This window comes from Hetaerina americana, unplaced genomic scaffold (genome assembly GCF_022747635.1).
Source record: "Hetaerina americana unplaced genomic scaffold, ioHetAmer1.1.p SCAF_45, whole genome shotgun sequence".
Taxonomy (NCBI): domain Eukaryota; kingdom Metazoa; phylum Arthropoda; class Insecta; order Odonata; family Calopterygidae; genus Hetaerina; species Hetaerina americana.
In genome coordinates, this window is record NW_027287041.1 from 3,331,646 (window position 1) to 3,351,645 (window position 20,000).

Here is a 20,000-nt window from a genome sequence, read left to right on the forward strand (position 1 = left end):
AGCTTTCTTTTTGAATAGCCCTCGTACATTGATTTTTCCCGTGTGCACGAAACAGTTTATTTCCAACGTGTGTAGTGGTGCTTCTCTGGTGGTATTACTGTGTGTGGGAAAGGTTAAGGTCCGTTCCCTTTTCGAAAGGTGTCATAAATTAAGTTAATACTCTGCCATACTGCAGGATTTTTAACTTAAATTTCTGTTTGTGTAGAACTAGGATGTTAGTGGATGGATTGATGATTGATTGATGAAAATAGGAGGGTAGGGTGAAAACTAAAGCACACATTCCTGGTAGACCACGAATAAAATGAACTTCAGAAGCACTCCTGGTCTGGGCATGTGGAAGTAACATTCCCCCTTTAACACTTATGCTTAGGTTTGAGGTAGTTTCATTGTTTATCCAGTGTAGTATTCTGAGATGCGGATGAAGTATGGAGACAGTGTTCTAGTGTGTTATATGTCAACATTTGCGAGTTAAAACAACGTGCTGTTATTGAATTTTTTGCCTTCACCTCATCGTCCGAAGTGTAATGGTTATCCTTTGAGGTGTCTCTTGAGTTGAGTGAAAAACTAAAAATACCAAGATGCAATATCGGGGGAATAAGAAGGGATTTGTTTGTTCTTGTCTTTGAAATGTCGTGGCACCCATCGTGCTCAGATTTATACGGTATTATCTCAATTGTTCAATAAAGAAGTCGACACGTTGCTTGGATATTTTGATATGGTTTGCGGTATGCTTATTGAGTGATTTGTTGGTCAATTTGAATCAAATCTTAGACTAGTTTGCAATGTTTACCGTAGGAATCAGTTGAAATATCCTGTTTCGCAGTATTCTTTGCAAAACTCAATTCTTTGATCCATGTTTTTCAATAAACAGAAATAGCTGAGCTTGTTAATACATGTCTAACCTTGGAGCGGCGGCCACAGACAAAATAAACAATGAAAACAGTGAAAATTTTATCATACTTCATTGGGCATATGTGCCAACACACTTCAACAAAATTTTCCTAATTGGAACTCTCCAAACCCACGAAATGTAGAAATTCCGGTATTTTCTGAACATACTTAGTATGTGTGAGCAATGGCGTATACTCCCATCAAAGGCAGGGCCGTTGCTTTCTCAATGGCCGGCTCTGTAACGACGGGAGTGACATTAATCAGAGGGACTCCACACTAGAGTGTCGAATCAATGGCATCTTTAGCACTATGGTCTCGCCACATCCGTCTTTCGTCAATGAGATTGTAAAGGGGGTGTTGTTAGGTCTTGTATTTGTTTATACCTTTGCAATTATACCCTGGGCTGAATGTTGAGATTGTGGGGAAAATTTGGAGGTTGTCTCATTGTCCTGAGGAACTTGAGGCAAAGGGAATTTCGCTGTCTGAGTATAATTGTTTCTGGAAACTTTCTGGTATTGCGGTACAGTTGTTTGCTTATGAATTGGTGTTGAATTTGATGATGCGTTCCATGCTGGAAAGATGATTAATGTGAAAGTTCATCCTGACAAATATAATGACATAAGAAAGGTTTATTCTGACAAATTTTGCCGCGTACAGCAGTTAAATGCGGACATATGAAATGTTTGTTTAGAAGCAGTTGTATTAATCAACAAATACAAATGGAAATTAAAATCCTTTAACTTTACAGGTAGTGTTATCTGTCAAGAGTAGCATTACTCAATGTAATTACCCCCTGCCGCTGCAATGACCACGTCCAATCTTCTCCTGAATCGGTCGCACTCACTCTATAATCGCAATATCGGTAGCGCTGTCCATATTTGCAAATACTGCTATGGTAGCGGTGTGTATAGATGTGACATTAGGGTGTGCCTCGTTTTATTATTGGTAACTCTTCTTTCGACTACACTGCAAACATAATAGTCAAGGGGGTTCAAGTCAGCACTAGTATTCGCACCAGTATACGATCTGGACTCATGTAGGAAACAGGGACCGAGATGGTGCGGGGGCAAACGTACTGGCTTGCCACCCAGAGGGCCCGGGTTCAAATCCTGGCAGTGTTGAATACTTTTCAGTGAGGGTATCTCGATCCCTACTTGAGGTGCTTTGTGGAGGGCACTTTGAGTGAGTACGCCGTCCGTCGGATGGGACGTTAAGCTGCGGACCCCATGGTGCCTTTCGTAAAGAGTAGGCTAATGCCGACACCAGGTTTCTCTCCACCCTTCATCCTTTCCTGTCCATCCCCTATGGCGCCGATGACCTCTGCTGTTGGTCGCCCTAATACTACTACTATCGTGTGGGAAACCATAAACACAGCAATCAACCAGAAGGTCTGTTTTGTAGGTGATGGTAGAGTTCACCCAGTACTAAGCCCTGTAAGGCGTGTATAATTCATTCATTAGCAGGGTATTAAGGGGGGCCAGTTCCTTCCTTTCTCTGTGCCGGTTACGGTTACCCTTGGAGATCTGGTACCCAAAAAATCACATAGCTTGGGTGGAGCTGCAGGTGTCCAGAGGCTTGCCCGGGAATCGAACCCAAAGGCAATAGTCCAACGCTCTACTCCTGAACTGCCGTGTCCACAGTATTCATATGTATATTAATTAAAGAACTAATTGAAGTATTTCTGAGCCACCTTTAAGACTGGGGGAATGTCTGAATTTGATAATGTGCTTCTCTATTTTGATTCAAGTGGTTAAGTTTAGATTTTTGTTGTGTTCATTCGGGTGTCATTCATTGCAATGGATATAGTTGATGGTTTCCAGTGTAACTTTATGGAATTGATTCATATTGGAAATCAAAAAGTAGTAACTTTGTAATTCCACTGAAAATTTGTTATGATACGACCTGGGTTTTGTATTGTAATAAATTTTGTTTGGAATCGCAAAGTTATTATTTCTTCATTTCCATTGCAATGGAGCTTGAGAGGAACTCCGTTTGTGGTTGTTAGCCATAATTTGTGAGGAAATGTTGCTGAGTTTATTGTCAGTTTATGCAATCAGTTAGCTATCTTGACCCTAACACAACATTTCCCTTTCATCAGAGCTCTCAAATTCTTCCGTCTATCCAGTTATCTTTGCTAATTTTTCTATCACATCCCCATGTTCCCTTAGTTCTCACGTTCTGCTTCTTGGTTGATCTGTTAGATCTCTCGGTTCTTTGAATTTGATGTGTATGCAATTGGTACATCTCTTATTTCCTGTGTAGGAATTACGGCATCATACATTGTGTATCAATGACCAATTGGACATTAGGTTGTGATGAAAACCAATGTTAACGGTGACATGTAAACTTGGTTGAGGTTTAAAGGAGGGGAATTAGATATTATTTCTCAAATATAAGCATAGCCACAGTCGTCACAAGCCTATACTGTTGCATGTCGGTTGATCCTCCTGCCTTCTTGCAAGTGTTTTGTACTTCTTAGCCTCTTATCGGTGTATACTTGCAGGTGCCATCTGATGGCTTCGACACAAGTTTATTTAGTCATCACTTTAGGAACTAGCTTCTCTTTTCTGTGAATTTTTGATCTCCACAAAATGTCTGTCGTTAAAAAGCAAATATTTGGTGAAAGTGTCTATGGATAGAAAATATCAGTCAACTAGTAGTCAATTCTCAGCTCAGGTGATGATGATTTATGTAGCAAAGAAGGCAGAGTGATGTTTGCAAGTTGCAATTATGCATAGGTCATTTGAAGCCATAGCATACCCTCGTAAGAATTATCTAATGTAAGCGTTTCATTTTTGTGAATAGTATGGTGTACAGGGTCGCACCCAAAAGTTGTAGGACTGATTATTTTACAAGAATTTTATTGACGATATACTTACATCGACTTAATAATCTTCAAAGTATGCTCCTTGAGCTGCTACACACTTAGTATAACGTTGCTCCCATTCCCCGTGCGCCCGCTGGAAATTTTCTTTGGGGATGCCGTTGATGACCCTCGTCGAAGCCTCTTGAACGGCCCTTATCAAGTCAACGTCGTCCCTTGAGCTGTCTTTTCATGAGGGGGAAGAAGAAGAAGAAGTCCGGTGGTGCCAGATCGGGAGAATAGGGCGGGTGCGGCAACGTGGCAACGCCGTATTTGGCCGTTGCCTGTTGGCCGACAATCAGAATTTTTGGCACCATCTTGGCGCACACCTTGCGCATGGCCAAATCCTGTGAAATAATGCGTTGGACGTTGGATGCAGACAGACCCAACTGGTCTGCAATTTCCACCGTATTCTCCTCCTCATTCTCCACCGTACCCTGCCAGGCAGACCCACCCCTCCGTTTGCGCCAGAGAAAATCAGTCCTACCACTTTTGGGTGTGAACCTGTGTATTCTATTTCTATTTTCCATATTTCAGAGCGGGTAACTGTTGAATATGTGAAATTTCATCAGAATCGGTCTTCAAATAACATGATGAATATTCATTTTTCAAATGTGCTACGTTTCAATGCAACAATTTCAGAGTGTAAAAATCATTCGCATTGAATGGGACTCGAACCCAGATCCCTCAATATCCGGTCGAGTGCTTTAGCCACTTAAGCTACCGAGCCGTCCTCTTAAACTCTGAAATTTTGGGGCTTTTTTCTTTGGAATTTGTGCTACGTTTGTGATGGAATATCTCCAATGTTGGTGTTGTTGTTTGGGGTCGCTTCAAGTCCCAGAGAGAGAGAGGAGGGGGGAGAAGGAATGTGTTGTTCTCATGAGGCCACCTCAAAGACTCTTTTGAAACATTTGATGACCTCATCTGGGAAGAAATTACCGCGATCATTGCGAGTTTGACTGCTTAGACATACAGTGCTTATCAAAGTATGGTGTGCCTGCCGCAACTCAGTAAAATTTTCAGCAAACGATTAATAAATTAATAATGCCATCACAATCAATTTCCATTCCTCTTAAATTTCCCTCTTTTTTAAAATAGCCTCGTGATTATGCGCAAAATGAAACAATGGTGCATTCCCCCCTCCCCCGTTGCGTACAATATGATGCGCATATTGAAGTTAACTGCGATAAGTTTATTTTCTAATGCCTCAAAAGCAATATGCTATCTTCTAGTACACAGCGTTTTGAATGATGACGTATGAAATCTTAAAATTTTAAAATCATGCCCTACATATCCGCGTCCTTTCTCTGGGATTTTTGAGAGACTCCAAGCAACACTTGAGGTATTTGGTGTACACTTGAGTTTTGAGGTATTTAATCACAAACGTAGCAAATTAGAAACATGAATATAAAGTTATTCTTAGGCTGAATTTGATAATGTTTTGCGAAAGAATCAAAAGAGTTACCTGCTCTTTAAATATGGTGTAAATTCAAATAGAAAGAATACAACTCCCTTCAAGTAATTGTGAAAGTGCTCTATTGAGATGCGAGACGTAATTTGTCGTTTGAAATCTGGCATTTATTTTGACACAAAAGTGTTTTATGTGAAGAGTTCCTATTGCGGGGACATGTTTAATATATATGTCGATCGGCCAATGCCAAATCTTGTGTTCCCGCTGCCAAATTTGCATCAGATGGGCAAAGAATCGACCCCCCCTAGTGCTTAACCACCCTACTTATAACTTACGTTAGGTTAAACTTGAATTGTTTGTTTTTTAACTATTTGTTGTGTTTCCGCAAAACGGAATGGAGTTGACTTGATACCGTTGCGTGCTAGAATGAATTCACTTGCAGAGTACCTCCTTGTCTTCCGTATCTGCCAAACGGTTTGCGTTTAGTTGCATATTAGCTAGTTCAGTCAGGTTATCTGCGATCTTTAAGAGCTCATCATCGTTAGTTTACGACTTGGATAATGACCTGTACCCTCTAGGGTAATTCAGTCCATGCCAAATTTTTGCTTGTTCACGTTTAAGTTTGCATATTATTCGTCTTTTATTGCTTGAGACTTTTGAAAGGCTGTCCTTAACTTTCTTACAACAATGGATGCGTATCATTCACGTTTGTCTACTTAGGATGGCTATTTCGAAGGTTAAGAACATTTAAGTGTTTTGTTCTGGGCTGTTGATCAGTTGAGATTTTGATGCAAAATGTTTCTCACACCTGAAATAAGTCTAAACCTACTCGCGTGAGTGGAGACTTATTTCAGACGCAAAGTATTTACCCTGTTAAAGGAAAGGGCCCAAATAGTTTTGCAGGCAAGGTGTTCTAATCAACAATCGTTTTATTTAGGAAAGAAAAAATGTTTTCATTCATTCTTGATGCCCAGCATTTTACCTTGAATTTGTGGTCATTTCTCCATGTTAAAATTTGGATTTCCCACCTCTAGAAAGGAAAAGGCTGAGCTAAACATTAAAAAAAAACTATAGAACAGGTAGAACAGTTTACGTATTGTGGAAGTGTTTTGGACCAACACGGTCAATGTGATAGGGACGTAAGGAGGAGAATTGCGCTAGGCAAAGAGGCTTTCACACAAGGAGGAGGGAGTTAAGATGACGGGGACGTTGAGTAAGGATATTAAGAAAAGACTTGTTGGAAAACTTTGATATGGAGCGTAGCTATGTACGGCGTGGAAACATGGTCACTGAAGCAGGATGATAGACATACATTAGGAAGTGTGGGTGTGTGGAGAAGAATGGAGAAGGTGAAATGGACTGAGAAGAAAACAAATGAGGAAGTACTTGGTATGGTGGGCAAAGAGAGGGGTTTGTTGGGAGATATTACTTAGGAGAAGGCAGATGAAAAGTGGATGAAGGGGGTATTGACCGGCAATAGTGGGATGTTGAAGAAGACTGTGATAGAGGGGAGAATGTTAATGGCAAACGAGGAAAGGGAAGGAAGAGGATAGGGATGTTGGACGGGATGAAGGGAGGAAGAAAGTACTCAGAGCTGAAGAGGGACCTGATTTAGAGTAGGATGTTGTGTTTTGCTAGGGGTCACAAATTATTTAATTAGTAATTACGTCTGTCCAAAAACTTACCTTAACCGGTAGATTACCTAATAATAATAATAATAAAATAAATATATTTTGATTGTTTCACGTACTAAGGTGTGTCTAATGAATATACGAACGGAGGCCATTAACGTTTATTAGTCAGCGTTGATTTCGTCCCCTTCAAAGTACTCTCTCAGTTCGTAGGCTATGCCTTCTTATTTCATCATTCTTTTCCGCTGTTTAAAGCACCCTTTGGAAGTCCTCTTGGCAGTTAGGCTTTTTAGTTTTCTTCTGTCGTTCCTTGCTTAATTGTGTCCTCCTCCACATCTTGTGTCCAAGTGATATACAATGTCCCCTCTAGTCACATTTCATTGCATTTTATTTGGAATAGGACATAGGGGCGGGATCTATAAGAGTAAGGAGGATAGATGATCAAAGGATCATGGTGATTGAATTTATTAATTGCCAGTAACTGGTTAACAATCAGTGCTCTGAATATAGTGCTGAATGGTACATTGTCATGGTTTGAAGGATCAATCCATCGTGTTCGGTTAAAATACTAGTGTGCACTGTTGATTTTCCTAAAGTCAGTTCATCAACTGATATCATTCGGACAGTTTTTTGATGATCTGTAAGGCCGCACATGGTCAGAGTTGTCAGTATCAACACGGGTAGTTGAAGGTGTCGTTCACGAGATGGTGCAGGGGGGCTAACGTACTGGCTTCCCACCCAGAAGGCTCGGGTTCAAATCCCAGTGGCGGTGTTGAATATATTTCAGTGGTATCTCGATCCGTACTTGAGGTGCTTTGTTGAGGGCACTTTGAGTGAGTACGGTGTCCGTCGGATGGGACGTTAAACTGCGGACCCCTTGGTGCCTTTCGTCAAGAGTAGGCTAATGCCGATGCCGGGTTTCTCTCTCCACACTTCATCCTTTCCATTCCATCCCCTATGGCCTCGCAAATGACCTCAGATGTCGGTCGCCTCCCCTCAAAAATACTACTACTTCTTCGGCCTTGCATCATCTCGGTGATGTCCTGTTGGCTTTCTTTAAAATGCTTAATCCACCTTAAAATGATGTTTACTTCAGATTAGTATCTCCGTAAACAGCTGTCAACATTTCAGTGATTTCTTATGGTAACTTTTAGCTCTGCACTTGCCGAAAAACTTGATACAGGGTTCGTCCGGTAAGTAAGTGTACTGAGCTCAGGAAAAAAAATTTATTACACTTTTACATATCTTAAGCTAATATTCCTCAAAATAGGACCCTTGTGAGTCGATACACTTGTTCCAGCGGCGTTCCCATTCCTGGAACGCTCCCGCGAAGGCATCATCGGGAACCTCTCGAAGACTCGTCGTCACGACCTCTTCTCTGCCCTCCACGAACATCTTGTGCCACCGAAAGATCATGTTTCTGGACATGGCTGACTCCCCGTAAGCCTGGTTAATCATACCGACAGTTTCGGTAGACGATTTCCTCAAGATTTACCGCAAATTTGATGGAATAACGCTGCTCCAAAAACTTCGGCATCACGTTCCGTGACGTGGGTCGAGCGTGGAGGTTCGCGTTAACAGAGCTCCTCACTACACCACAGCTCAGAGCCGACTGCCTTTTTCAGCGTCGCTTGCCAACATACCCCCCTCCAATCGCAGCCCATCAGAGCGGTGCTGGGCGCGCCTGGAGTGGCGCGCCCAGCCCAGGAGTCAGCACACTTATTTTCCGGACAAACTCTGTATGTTGATTGGTTCTCCGTGATTCTGTCAATTTCCATTTTCAGACGACAAACAGTATTGAAAACAAGAAAGGACAGCAGAAACTATAACATAACTGGCGCACCGTACGGACAGTTCGATGACCAGCCAAAGCACAGGCACGGCTCATTGGGTCTCAGATGCAACTAGAGCCTAGCTTGTGGACGGGGCTACATTCCGCATCCTTGCCTCCAGATTGCACCATTTCACATAATTATTGTACTAACTATGTACTTAGTTAATTATCTGTCTGATGAAGTGCATTTTGGGTCAATTCTAAACTGCGAAATCACAGTAGGTTTTAAATGTGCTTTCTCGGCTGGGAAATAGGGTAGTTGTGTTAAGATTAGGGTTCATTTAGTGTTAAAATAGGTTGCAGAATGATCAGTGCATGTAGAATTTAGTTTATTTTGTATTTTTGCAATAGTAGGCATTATTTGCAGTCTATTCTTTGAATCGTTACATTGAGACACTGTGGAATAGCAGTGTGGGAGTTGTATTGGATGAATCTGTGTTACTTAAAGTCTCTTTTATTAGGGAAGAAGGATTAGTTTGTTGAATTTTGCTGTGGCGGCGGAGTATGTATCTTAATACAGGGCATAGGATGGCAGAAGTGCGATTAATATTACATGATACGTAAATGGGAATTGTAGAAAATCTTGTGTTAAGTTGAACAAAATTTGGTTTTGGATAGATGATGTATTAGGGTGGTCTATGAAGATTTGGAGCAAATAAATAAATTGGGCATTTTCTCTTGAAATGTATTTTTATACACAGTTTTGTGTTTTAAGTATTAGGAATATTTTTTGGAAAAATAGATTGATTTCGCTGGGGATATTGCCCATTGCAATGTCTCTCGTAATTTATGAATATTCTCTATTATTCATAAAAAAATGTGATAATATTAATATATATTCTCTTCTCTGACCCAAGTGTTAACCCAAGTTTTTGCCAATATTTCTTAAATCGTTGAATTTTCTACAGCAAGAAAACTACGATGCAAAACTTAATTGTTTTAGTGTGATTCTAGTAATTTGTGAAATGTTAAGTTAACTCCCGTAGCTGTCACATCTACGCAAATGGTATCATTTGGAAAGGAATTTAAATGTTCTCGCTTTCATGTACAGTATGTCGTCTTAATTCTGAGATTTAAACTAAGTATTTATGTATGAATAATCATTTTTGATCAATGGACTGTTGGAGAATTTCTATCGTTCCCTAATTTTATATTTTTGGGATATATATATGGTACGGCAAAAGTTATTTGATAATACACGGTTTGTTTTAAAATAGTATTGCGTAAAGTTTTGGAAAAAATGGGTGTATTTCGTTAGATATTGCTAAATTGCCTCTGAAATTAATTCAATCAGTACTTCTTTCCCCTTGAGAGCATCCATACACTTTTCACAGGGTATTTACGTCGACTCGAAGGCTCCCTGGTAGGCGGATTCCTGATAATAATAATAATAATAATAATAATAATTTTATTTCCCCAATTGACAAGTACATAGTATGGTACAGAATATCATACAATTATGTAATCGTATAGGGTACGTCAAGAAGTACAGTAACTGGATTACTAGCCAGAGAAAAGAAAATAAAATAAAATTACACCTACACATATAGTTAAGGATTTACACAATATAAAATTCAGAATTACCCAGAATTGAAGTAGTCGTTCACACTGTAAAAACATTTTTCATTTAACTTATTTTTAAAAATAGAGAGTGATTTCTCATTTTTTAAACTAATAATAATAATAATAATAATAATACATTTATTTGTCTGGAGATTTGTTGCATATTCATACATACACAAATATAGGACACGTCAAATATAATTTTCACAATTTCACAATAGAAGAGATACAATATATAAATATATATATGTATACATACTAATACACTAGTATAATTACATATCAATTGTTTAAGCCGGAATTGATGCATTGCGACAATTCAAGGTATTCATTTACAGAATAGAACATATTATTTTTTAAAAGGTTAAACAGCTTTTTCTTGAAAACAGGTACTTTTGTTTCATATTTGATTTCATGGGGAAGTTTATTGAATAACCTTAAGCCCATTGCTTTGGGCCCATGGGCAGTATTGTATGTCCTGACAAATGGTTGGTGCAGGTCATTGCAGGTCCTTGTGTAGTGACTATGGTAATTGTGGTTGGACTTGTAATGGGAAATATTACCCTTTGCATGTAAGATGACATTAAATATATATATGCAAGGTACTGGTAATAAACCAAGTCTTTTGAAGAGAGGTTTACATGGTGCATCGCAAGGAGCATTGCTCATAATGCGTATAATCCTCTTTTGGATTTTGAAGATTATGCCCGCATGGGGAGAGGAACCCCAGAAGAGGATACTGAAAGTAACACGGGAATAAAATTCACCATGATAAATGGATAGAAGGGCCTCTAAATTTACAGAATATCTAATATTTCTAATAAGGAAGCATAGGGAGCTTAACTTGCTGCGTAATTTGAAAATATGTTCCTCTCAAGACATGTTTTTCTGCAGGATTACTCCCAGGAATTGGGTGAGCCTGATGCCTGATTGGGTAATCCTAATGGGAAGCCTGTTGAATATTTGGATGCACAGAGAACGAGGTCCCTTGGACGTCATTGTCATGCTAGCAGTCACTACACACAGATGATTTCTTGTCCTAGTCCAATAGGCGTGTGTGCCATTATTTGATGGGAATAGATGCATGTTCTTTTTTACAAAAATTATCGAATTATAAATAAAAACACTAGGGACAGTTAAGATGCCAAGGCTTTGAAAGAGAGGTCTGCAGTGGGCTCTATAGGGTTTATTGCACATGGACCTAAGCAATTTCTTTTGAATAATAAATATTTTATTTAAATTAGTTGATGACCCACTTCCCCAGATTATGATACCGTATGATACAAGAGAATAATAATAGACCATAGTAGAGCGTTTTTAAAACATCCATACTAACAGTATGTTTCAGAATTGAAAGAAGATAGTACACAGAATTTAATTTTTTACTTAGGTTTATGATGTGCAGGTCCCATTTCTGGTATTTATCAAAATATATTCCCAAAAATTTATACTAGTCAATAATTTTACAGTTATTTGACATAGGCTGAGAAGTACTTTTATCAGAATGACACGGAACAGAATGATAAGGGTACTTTCTATGTGTTTGCGAGCTTCTTTGATGGCCTTACTTAGGATCCCATGATTGGTGTCCTTAGAAGGAATGGTATTTCGCTTTAATAGGGAATAGGAGTGATAGTCTGCTGGTGGTGCCAGGTTAAGACTGCAGGGGGGTTGGGGAATAGTTGCGATACCGTTGCAGACAGGGGTTTCACGCTTCACCTGCTTGGCTTTCGCTCTTTTGGTTGTCCATCCAAAGACCTTCAGGAGGACCGAGTTAAGCTGTGCAGATCTTTTTTGCTTTGCCATATTTTCAATGATAATGGTGTGTACATTGTCAGTCTTAGCTATGCTAATATGATCTGCAATCATACGATTACACTTAACTGACGGTCTTCTGAATGCAGCTATTCACGTAATGTGCATCAGGAAAAGTTATTATCTATAGTTTAAATACAAACCTTTTTACAATGATGAGAGCCCCGAAGCATTACAAGGTCTTGGTAATTTATGATATTGGTCATTATTAAAATAATAATAATAATACTAATGTTTATTATGGGCCAGTTTACTTTTATTCATAGGTAGACAAGACAATATATGCATAAAGGAAGGTTTTTTAAATGATGAGGTTCATTTAACATTAAGATAGGGTACTTGTTAATAGTTAAGTGTTTAATAGATGAAATGTATCTCAGGGTTGAAATATATACATTAAATATTGTGCGTAAAATCATCTCTGCTCATTTGGTCGTCCGTTAATTAGACCTTTGGGTGGACGAGTTAAGCGCTGATCTTTCGCAATGCCAAATTTTGTGTTATAATGATGTGTGCACTGTCACTGTCCTGTCAGTACCAATACATGATCTATGATAGTGCAAATGCACACCAAACAGTGTCTTAATTCAGCACTTAATGCGATTCACGTCTGGAATAAATTGTTAATTATAATTTTCATTCAAATCGTTTATGTGTATGTAGTGTCCTGTTTGGTAGTTTTTACTTGTTTCGGCCGTGATCTTTTTAAATTTTTTAAAAGCCTTCCAACCCGTAGTTAAGTGTTTTTCTTTGCAAAATTGGCGTGTATGTTTGCGAGTATCTCTTTGCCTGTTAAATAGAGATGTTTCAGGTGTTATATGTTTCAGGATATCATTAATTGATTGGCAATATTTTCCACAAAATTAAATTTATTGTGACCAGATTCAATGTAAATACATCTTCGGCAGGTGATCAATCAGGGTGACAGTCGTCTGACGATGATGTATTTACATTGAAATCGGTCGCTTTAATAAATTTTATTTTGTGGAAAATATTACCAATGTTTAATCAATCTTTGACTCATGAAAATCTCCGATTTCTAAGGGAAACTATGAGGTTTCGGATCAGGAATACTTTGGTAGCCCAGATCTTGCTTTGACGGCGTGTATGTTCAATCGATTGGAAAGTGTAGTTTGTGAGTTTATAGATGTTGAAATCCCGATTGAAGAGCACTGTTGTATTCTTCTTCAAATGCGGTCTCGATTCTTTGGGCAGTTTCTGTGCAATTTGCAATCTCTCTTGAATGTCAACAAAACATAAAGCAAAGAGTGGTAATGAAAGACTTGTAAAATGCATTGATACAGTAAAACACTTTAATGTGAATTTAAACGGGGATCTAGATTTATTTTAATGTTACTAATACATCAATTTGTGAATCAGGGACGGATGAGATGTTATAACCTCAGTTTTAGCGGCATTTGATAATTGAGTATGTTAGCGTGAAAGGAAATCTATGCACATTTGGTCATCCGTTAGTAAGACCTTTGGGAGGACGAGTTAAGCTGTGCAAATCTTTCGCAATGCTAATTTTTTTGATATAATGGTGGTTGAACTGTCACGGTCTTATCAATGCCAATACATGATCATAGATTGTGTATTGGCACAGCTAACTGACTGTCTTAATTCTGCACTTAATATGATTCACGTCTGGAATAAATTGTTATACATAGTCTCCTGTTAGGTAGTTCTACTTTTTCCGGTGATGCTCTTTTTAATTTTTTTAAACCCTGCCAACTAGTAGTTTTAATTTCCAAAGAAACTACGGGAGATGCCGCAACAGTAACGTTTAACGGAGTCATCTGCTAATGTGCATTTCAATGCAACAATTTCAGAGTGTAAAAATCTTTTGCTTTGCCCGGGATTCGAACCCAGATCCCTATCAATATCCGCTCGAGTGCTTTATTCAGTTAACACATCGTCACAACATCTTGTTCCTTTGAAAGTCCCCGAAATTTCAGAGTTTAAGAGGACGCCTCGATAGCTTAACTGGCTAAAAGCACTCGACCAGATATTAACCCTCTTAGTGCGGCGGGTCGATATATCGGCTTTTGTATCCCTGGCGAAAAGTGCGGCGGGCCGATATATCGGCTCTTGCGTAGGCTATTGTTTAAATCGTTGTAACTTATGGTTTTTTCTTTGATAATTTATGGTTTTTGTGCTATCGATAGGTTGAATTTCACAAAGTTACATTACTAATTTTTTATTAGCATTTTTAAATGTTTTTCAAAAAGTATAATTCTCACTATTATTTTTCGTTCAGTTTTGTACATGTCGGGAAGGTCAGGGTTTTTTTTCTGAGTGGTCTTTCCACTTTGAAAAGCCACTGAAAGGCTACTAATTAATCTGTGTTCATCTGTAATCTCTTGAATGTGTTATGGTGGGGTGGTGTTGATATATACCTGCTTATTCAGACTTTGTTGAGACGATGGAAATGAGAGCACTGCTTTGTAATCATTTTGGTTTCTCTTGCCGTCCATCCCATCTGATCATTTGTGCCCTGTGTATTGGATTACATTGTCAGCAGTTCTCTGTGAGTTACAACTTGGTTTTTTCCTGCCTTTAGATTGTAAGCACATTGCCGCAGTCTCAAGGAAAGGGGAAAAGTCCCAAATTGACTCAGGTGAGATCAGCCTTTTCAACAAAATCGAACTATGTAGAGGCTGACAAAAAAATTTGCAATTCACTGGTTTTTCTTTCTATTTATTTATAATATTTTCTACATGTCTTTTTTATTCTTTCTTATATTTAAATATCGTAGTTTTATTGAAAAATGTTTTAAAAAAAAATATCATTATTCTGTCTAAATATCGAAATATTATTGCTAAAAAAATACTTTTCAAATTTATAATACGGTAATAATTACATTTATTTTTCAGATGATTTAAATGTATTACATCATTGTTAACTGTAATATTTTATTTTAAAATAAAAAAACTGCATATGGATATCTAAACAAATAGCTTCATAATGTTTTTTTTCCTAAGGTGATACATTTTCTTAAATTACCCTTTGCACTTCTCACTGAGTACCCCTGGAATCCCCGCCGCACTAAGAGGGTTAATAGGGATCCGGGTTCGAATCCCAGTCAAAGGCGAAGGATTTTTGCACTCTGAAGTCGTTGCATAGTAGTTAATAATGTTTTTCTTTGCAAAATTGGCGTGTATGTATGCGATTACCTCTTTGCCTGTTGAAAATCTCTAGTTGAGAAGGGAAACTTTGGAAGGTTTTGGAACAGGAGTACTACGGTAGCCAGGTCTTGTGGTTACGGCGTCTGGTCAACTGATTGGAAAGTACAATTTGCAAATTTTCAGCCAAAGTCCAAGATTGAAGAGCACTGTCTCCTTCTGTGTATGTGGTCTTTTATTTTTGCAGTTTCTGTGCAATTTGGAATTCTTTTTAGTGTCGCCAAAACCTTTAAAAAAAAAGGGTGGTAATCATAGATATAGATAAACAGTTCTGTGAATTTAAATGGCGAATCTAGATTAATTTTAATGTTACTCGCACGTCAATTTGTGAATGATGGATGAGAAGATGCATTACCCTCAGTTTTGGCTGTATTTGATGTTTGAGTACGTTAGCGTTAAAGGAAACCCGCAGAGGAAGGTTTACTCGTGCTATTTTCCGAGCGATTACCCTTTGAGAGGACGAAAACATTCTCTTTGGTAAGTTGTCACTGTTGTTTTCTGAAGAAAATGCAGTTGTGTGATTGTGTGTGTGAGGTTTGGATTGGTTGTGAGTGTTGTGTGATTGATTGGTGCATGCTTTGGTGATTGACGCCACTGTTGTCTATTCCAGCGCTGGCCCGAAGGGTGACAACCTGTATGAGTGGGTGTCGACCATCCTGGGGCCTCCCGGCTCCGTCTACGAGGGAGGAGTGTTCTTCCTGGACATCCACTTCTCCCCTGAGTACCCTTTCAAGCCCCCTAAGGTGAGCTGGTCAAAGCGTGCACCGTGGCGTGCGTCAATCATGGCTGGACGTGCAAGGGAAATGCTGGTTTACCACTCTTGAGCAGCGGTTCTATTCACTGTTATCTTCCCAGTACAGGAAGTGTTTATTTGTTGGTGGTGAAATCCCTGGAAGTCAGGGAATATATATTTGTGGGTTGTGAAAAATCTGAGAAAGTCTGGGAATATTTCGAGGGCTGCAGGGAACCTGGAATAGTCAGTTTATTTGTGGGTTGTGGAGAACCTGGAAGAGTCAGGGGACTATTTTAAGGGTTGTGGGGAACCTGGAATGGTCTGTGAATATTTATTTGTTGGTTGTGGAAAACCTGGAAGAGTCAGGGAATGTTTTGGGTTTGTGAAAAAGTCAGGGAATATTTATTTGTCAATTGTTGAAAACCTGGAAGAGTCAGGGAAAGTTTATTTGTTGGCTGTGGAAAACCTGGAAGAGTTAGGGGATTTTTATTTGTTGGTTGTGGAGAATTTGAAAAAGTCAGGGAATGTTTTGGGTTTGTGAAAAAGTCAGGGAAATTTATTTGTCAATTGTTGAAAACCTGGAAGAGTCGGGGAATGTTTATTTGTTGGCTGTGGAAAACCTGGAAGAGTTAGGGGAATGTTTTGGGTTTGTGAAAAAGTCAGGGAATATTTATTTGTCAATTGTTGAAAATCTGGAAGAGTCAGGGAAAGTTTATTTGTTGGCTGTGGAAAACCTGGAAGAGTTAGGGGATTTTTATTTGTTGGTTGTGGAGAATTTGAAAAAGTCAGGGAATGTTTTGGGTTTGTGAAAAAGTCAGGGAAATTTATTTGTCAATTGTTGAAAACCTGGAAGAGTCGGGGAATGTTTATTTGTTGGCTGTGGAAAACCTGGAAGAGTTAGGGGATTTTTATTTGTTGGTTGTGGAGAATTTGAAAAAGTCAGGGAATGTTTTGGGTTTGTGAAAAAGTCAGGGAAATTTATTTGTCAATTGTTGAAAACCTGGAAGAGTCGGGGAATGTTTATTTGTTGGCTGTGGAAAACCTGGAAGAGTTAGGGGAATGTTTTGGGTTTGTGAAAAAGTCAGGGAATATTTATTTGTCAATTGTTGAAAACCTGGAAGAGTCAGGGAAAGTTTATTTGTTGGCTGTGGAAAACCTGGAAGAGTTAGGGGATTTTTATTTGTTGGTTGTGGAGAATTTGAAAAAGTCAGGGAATGTTTTGGGTTTGTGAAAAAGTCAGGGAAATTTATTTGTCAATTGTTGAAAACCTGGAAGAGTCGGGGAATGTTTATTTGTTGGTTGTGGAAAACCTGGAAGAGTTAGGGGAATGTTTTGGGTTTGTGAAAAAGTCAGGGAATATTTATTTGTCAATTGTTGAAAACCTGGAAGAGTCAGGGAAAGTTTATTTGTTGGCTGTGGAAAACCTGGAAGAGTTAGGGGATTTTTATTTGTTGGTTGTGGAGAATTTGAAAAAGTCAGGGAATGTTTTGGGTTTGTGAAAAAGTCAGGGAAATTTATTTGTCAATTGTTGAAAACCTGGAAGAGTCGGGGAATGTTTATTTGTTGGTTGTGGAAAACCTGGAAGAGTTAGGGGAATGTTTTGGGTTTGTGAAAAAGTCAGGGAATATTTATTTGTCAATTGTTGAAAACCTGGAAGAGTCAGGGAAAGTTTATTTGTTGGCTGTGGAAAACCTGGAAGAGTTAAGGGATTTTTATTTGTTGGTTGTGGAGAATTTGAAAAAGTCAGGGAATGTTTTGGGTTTGTGAAAAAGTCAGGGAAATTTATTTGTCAATTGTTGAAAACCTGGAAGAGTCGGGGAATATTTATTTGTCAATTGTTGAAAACCTGGAAGAGTCAGGGAAAGTTTATTTGTTGGTTGTGGAAAACCTGGAAGAGTCGGGGAATGTTTTGGGTTTGTGAAAAAGTCAGGGAATATTTATTTGTCAATTGTTGAAAACCTGGAAGAGTCAGGGAATGTTTATTTGTTGGTTGTGGAAAACCTGGAAGAGTTAGGGGAATGTTTTGGGTTTGTGAAAAAGTCAGGGAATATTTATTTGTCAATTGTTGAAAACCTGGAAGAGTCAGGGAATATTTATTTGTCAATTGTTGAAAACCTGGAAGAGTCAGGGAAAGTTTATTTGTTGGCTGTGGAAAACCTGGAAGAGTTAGGGGATTTTTATTTGTTGGTTGTGGAGAATTTGAAAAAGTCAGGGAATGTTTTGGGTTTGTGAAAAAGTCAGGGAAATTTATTTGTCAATTGTTGAAAACCTGGAAGAGTCGGGGAATGTTTATTTGTTGGCTGTGGAAAACCTGGAAGAGTCGGGGAATGTTTTGGGTTTGTGAAAAAGTCAGGGAATATTTATTTGTCAATTGTTGAAAACCTGGAAGAGTCAGGGAATATTTATTTGTCAATTGTTGAAAACCTGGAAGAGTCAGGGAAAGTTTATTTGTTGGCTGTGGAAAACCTGGAAGAGTTAGGGGATTTTTATTTGTTGGTTGTGGAGAATTTGAAAAGGTCAGGGAATTATTTTTGGGGTTGTGGAAGTCTGAGAAATAACACAAAATCAATTTAAAATGAGATTGTTCTTTCTTTTTGTTCTCATGGAGAGAATACATCAGTGAAAGAGTAATTTTTTTCAAGGTTGGGTTTTCCGTTGAATTTTCCGAATCTCCTTTTCCAAAATTTGTATTTGCCGTTTACTCTGGATAAAAACCATCTTGATGATTCTTAAACACTGTACTCTCTCTCATCCCCACCACCTAAAAATTTTAATTGAATTCCAAACGTTAAGATGATTAAATTGCTTCCTGAATATATCTTCGATATATTTTTAAAAAGATGGACAGGTTTGAGATACCTCAGGCTTATTTAAAGTTTATAATATTATTAATAAAATCAAATCTGTTGAATAGTATTTAATGATTTATTAAAAACATTTTTGTATTATCCCTCGTTCTTTTAGAGTAGTTACGTATGTACATAGGAGTACAGTTGCCTTCCATGTAACAAAGAAGAGAGTTGTCGCCCCCTTCTAGAAGTTTGTACTCTTCTTAGGGAGCTCACATACTTACCCCAGCATCTCTATTCCACTTCTCCTAACAAAACATTGAAATAAAGTCCTTTCATATCAGAATGGTGGTCGTCCGAGCTGCTTTGTCCCACTATCTCCTTAATTACCTCTCGTCCATGACAGACTGTTATTGGAGAGACTTTTCTCATTCATAAAATGATACTCTTGTGTTTAAAACATGGCAGGATTGAATTATTAGCCCCAGTAAAAATGAGTAAATGGGTGCTGGGATGGTATTTTGTGATTTTTTTCCTTGCTAACAAGGTAGTGTTAATGGAAAACGTTGTTCGTTCACATTAGTTACTTCCCGTGGTCATTTGGATTTGAGGGTATTGTGTTGATTGTAAAAACTGCAGTTTGGATGTAAGCTGTGCACTCTCTGAAAAGGCAGGACCAGTGCTCCTTCGATAGCCGGTCCTGTAACAAAGGGAGTGAGATTAATCAGAGGGAGACTCCACACTGAAGTGTCTGTCCTGTGGCACCTTCGGCACTATGGTCTCCCTACACAAACCTTATCTTACCTCTGCCTTGCGGAATACTGTACCATGCACTTCCTGCAGTTAGATATCACTGACCCAGTTGCAATTAGGTGAATTTGAGTTTCTTCTGGTTAAATGGGTGGGGAACAAATTGTTTCCCGCTGTGTGTCTTTGATTTGGTTTCCCTTGGCCATGTTAGAAACCCTTATTTCTTACTGTTTAATTGTTTGGGAGTATAAATTTTGATAAGGTAATCTATGGTTAAGTTAGGTTTTTGGATGGGCACAGCTACGAAATAAAACATTTTGTGACTCCTAATAAAACACAAAATCCATCATCCTACTCTACATCAGGTCCCCCTTCATCTCTGAGTACTTCCTTCCTCCCTTCATCCCGTCCAACATCCCTATCCTGTTTCTTCCCTTTCCTATTTATTCACTTCTGGATTCTCCCCTCTATATTACAGTCGTCAACATCCCACTACTGCCGGTCAATCCCCCCTTCATCCATTTTTCATCTACCT

General features: G+C 38.6%; 1 protein-coding gene across 1 annotated transcript in view; it reads left to right on the forward strand.

Annotated features, from left to right (window-relative positions):
* The window catches only part of Ubc2 (ubiquitin conjugating enzyme 2), a 44,799-nt gene that overhangs the window by 19,058 nt on the left and 5,741 nt on the right, over positions 1 to 20,000 (forward strand). The window contains exon 4 of the mRNA XM_071591350.1: positions 15,804 to 15,936. Coding sequence (XP_071447451.1) covers positions 15,804 to 15,936 — 133 coding nt within the window. The remainder of the gene's footprint in view (positions 1 to 15,803; positions 15,937 to 20,000) is intronic.